The following is a 2,739-nucleotide window of genomic DNA, read 5'->3' as shown; positions in this document are numbered from 1 at the left end:
GTATGCATATTTATAGATGTGTATACATTATATCTACAGGCTTATATATATATAAGCCTGTGGATATATACATATATATACAGATAACCCAGAGCTGATCACATACCTTGATCAGAAAGTGATTCTGTTAGAGCTGATCTTTCTTTTTTTTTTAAATGTAATACTGTTTATTTAACTTCAAAAACATTTCAGCATTCTAAACATACAAAAAAAATAACAGAACGTTGCAAATCTTATTTAGTACAGAAGGTTCTTGAACTTTCATTGATGCAGTGGCTCTTTCGCTTTGCTGACAATGAAGAGTTCCACAGTTTGTTTCAAAACAAACAGTTTAAAACTACCGCACTTAACTAAAAAGGATCCAAACACTTCTCATGCCAGCTGACCCCTCCTTCTCCACAGCTACGAATGGCAGCAAAATGCTAGGTCACTATATACAGAAACAAGACAACCTGAAGCTAAATGGATGCCCACTGCAATGTCCACAGGTCCAGCCTCACAGTGCACGCCCTGAGCTACAGCCCCTCCAAAAGGCATCTTCCCCACAGCCTCAACGCCAAGCAAGGAGCATCAAGAGTTTGTCTCGGTTGTTTTGTTCTTTTTTTTACAAACTATAGATATGTACAGTTGATAACTCAGGATTTCTAGCCAATAACCATATAGTTAACACCACCTTACAAATCAAAAAAAGAAAATGCCAGGAACATCTTTAAATGCCTTGTCACACCAACAGCAAAGTGCACAGAGTGAGGAGAACACGAGAGCCTTTTCATTTTAAAAATGTTTGGAAATATGTACAACTTTGATACAGTTTCAGGGTGCTCTGGACACCCATGGCCACTTCATGTAAACCACTGACAATTTCTAGAGCACTTTGAGAAACTACAATATGACCATGACCCAATTGTGTGATTAAACCTAACGAGGGCAACAGACACGCCTCCAATAAGAGGGGTGTCAATGTCAATGATGGCGCTCCCTACTCTAAGGTATTCACAAGGAGACAGATCAACAGTTTCTTTTATTCATCCTCCTCCTCCTCCTCTTCCTCTTCCTCCTCCTCGTCGTCTTCATCATCTTCTTCCACCTTTTTCCGGGCAACTTTGGCGGGACCCTTCGCGCCATCAAACTTTCCTTTAGACTTCTAGTCGGCGACATCCTTCTCGTACTTCTCCTTCAGCTTCGCTGCCTTATTGTTGTAAGGTTGCTTCTCACCATCACTTAAGTTATTCCACATCTCGCCCAGCTTCTTTGCCACATCTCCAATGGAGATACCAGGGTTTGTAGATTTGATCTTGGGGCGGAATTCTGAACAGAACAGGAAGAATCCAGACGGTGGCCTTTTGGGGGCATTAGGGTCCTTCTTCTTCTTGCCTCCCTTAGCTGGTCCATAATCCTTCATTTCCCGGTCATAACGCACTTTGTCTGCCTTTGCCATTTCATCGAATTTAGATTTCTCCTTCCCAGACATAGTCTTCCACCTCTCAGAGCACTTCTTAGAAAATTCTGCAAAATTGACAGGGACTTCTGGGTTTTTCTTCTTGTGTTCCTCTCTGCATGTCTGCACGAAGAAGGCATAAGCAGACATCTTGCCCTTTGGTTTCTTGGGATCACCTTTAGCCATCCTGACTGTATTGTTCGCTAGTCTCTGTTAGAGCTGATCTTACCTGCAACCCTGACCCCTTATCCTGAGCTCCAGATTACCTGACTATTGCACACCTCCATCCGGGTGAACAAGAGGTATCTGAGCTTTAACAGAACCAAAATAGAAACACAGATTCGACAAACCTCCCCAGTGTCTTCCTCCCCAAGTTTTCTGCATCTCGTAAACAGTACTACCCTTTGCCCATTCACTCAGGGGAAGAATGTACAAGTCATCCTTGATAGCTCTCTCTAACAGTCTACATTCAGTTGAATTAGCCCTGTTACCTTTTCCTTCAAAACGTATCCCCATCATGAGCTTTTCTCACCCATCTCTACTGCTACAACGTGAGTCTGGTCCACCGTCATCGCCTGCCTGGATTATTGTAACTGCCTTCTAATTGATTTCTCACTCCATCCCCATTCTCCTGCAATCTACTCTCCATGTGGCAGAGAGATCTTTTATTTATTTGTTTGTTTTTAAAAGATTTATTTATTTTAGAGACAGTGTGGTGGGTGGGTAGGAGGGCAGAGGAAGAGGGAGAGAGAATCCCAAGCAGAGTCCCTGCTGAGCCAAGAGCATGACTTAGGGCTCTATCCTACCATCCTGAGATCATGGCCTGAGCCAAAATCAAGAGTTGGACACATAACTCATAACACATAACACATGAAGATGATGTCTATTCTTAAGAGTTTGTATGAGGATTTTAAGAGACCATTCACCCAAGCACTCCCAGAAAGACCTTTTAAAATTGTAAATCAAATGCTATCCCTTCCTGGACTACATTCTCCAAAGGCTTACCATTGGAAGATGAGATCCAAACTCCAAAATCCAAACTCCAGACCATATCCTACAAGATCGTGCCTGATCCAGCCCTCTACGTGCCTCTTTGACTCCATCTCCCTCTACCCACTGGTTTTTTCTGGGGAAGGGGCATCATCCCTTGGATAGTCTAAGCCTTTTCTCTCTGTGTATGGTACTCTTCTTCTTGGAGCTATTCTCTGTAGACTTTCCAAGAGCCATCTTCTTCCCAACATTCAAATTTGAGCCCAGATGTTTTTCTTCCTGCCTCAGGTCACTGTGCCTAAAGCAGCCAC

General features: G+C 43.0%; 1 protein-coding gene across 1 annotated transcript; it reads right to left on the bottom strand.

The window, feature by feature from the left end:
- Positions 1 to 243: 243 nt before the first annotated feature.
- LOC122918183 (high mobility group protein B3) lies at positions 244 to 1,642 on the bottom strand. The gene has a single exon (XM_044266334.1). It carries the CDS (start codon positions 1,622 to 1,624, stop codon positions 1,145 to 1,147), a length of 480 nt encoding a protein of 159 aa, XP_044122269.1. The 5' UTR covers positions 1,625 to 1,642; the 3' UTR covers positions 244 to 1,144.
- Positions 1,643 to 2,739: the final 1,097 nt, after the last annotated feature.

This window comes from Neovison vison, chromosome 10, assembly GCF_020171115.1.
Source record: "Neovison vison isolate M4711 chromosome 10, ASM_NN_V1, whole genome shotgun sequence".
In the NCBI taxonomy this organism is placed as follows: Eukaryota; Metazoa; Chordata; class Mammalia; order Carnivora; family Mustelidae; genus Neogale; species Neogale vison.
The sequence above is the reverse complement of the archived record's forward strand: the minus strand, read 5'-3'. Positions and strand labels throughout refer to the sequence as shown.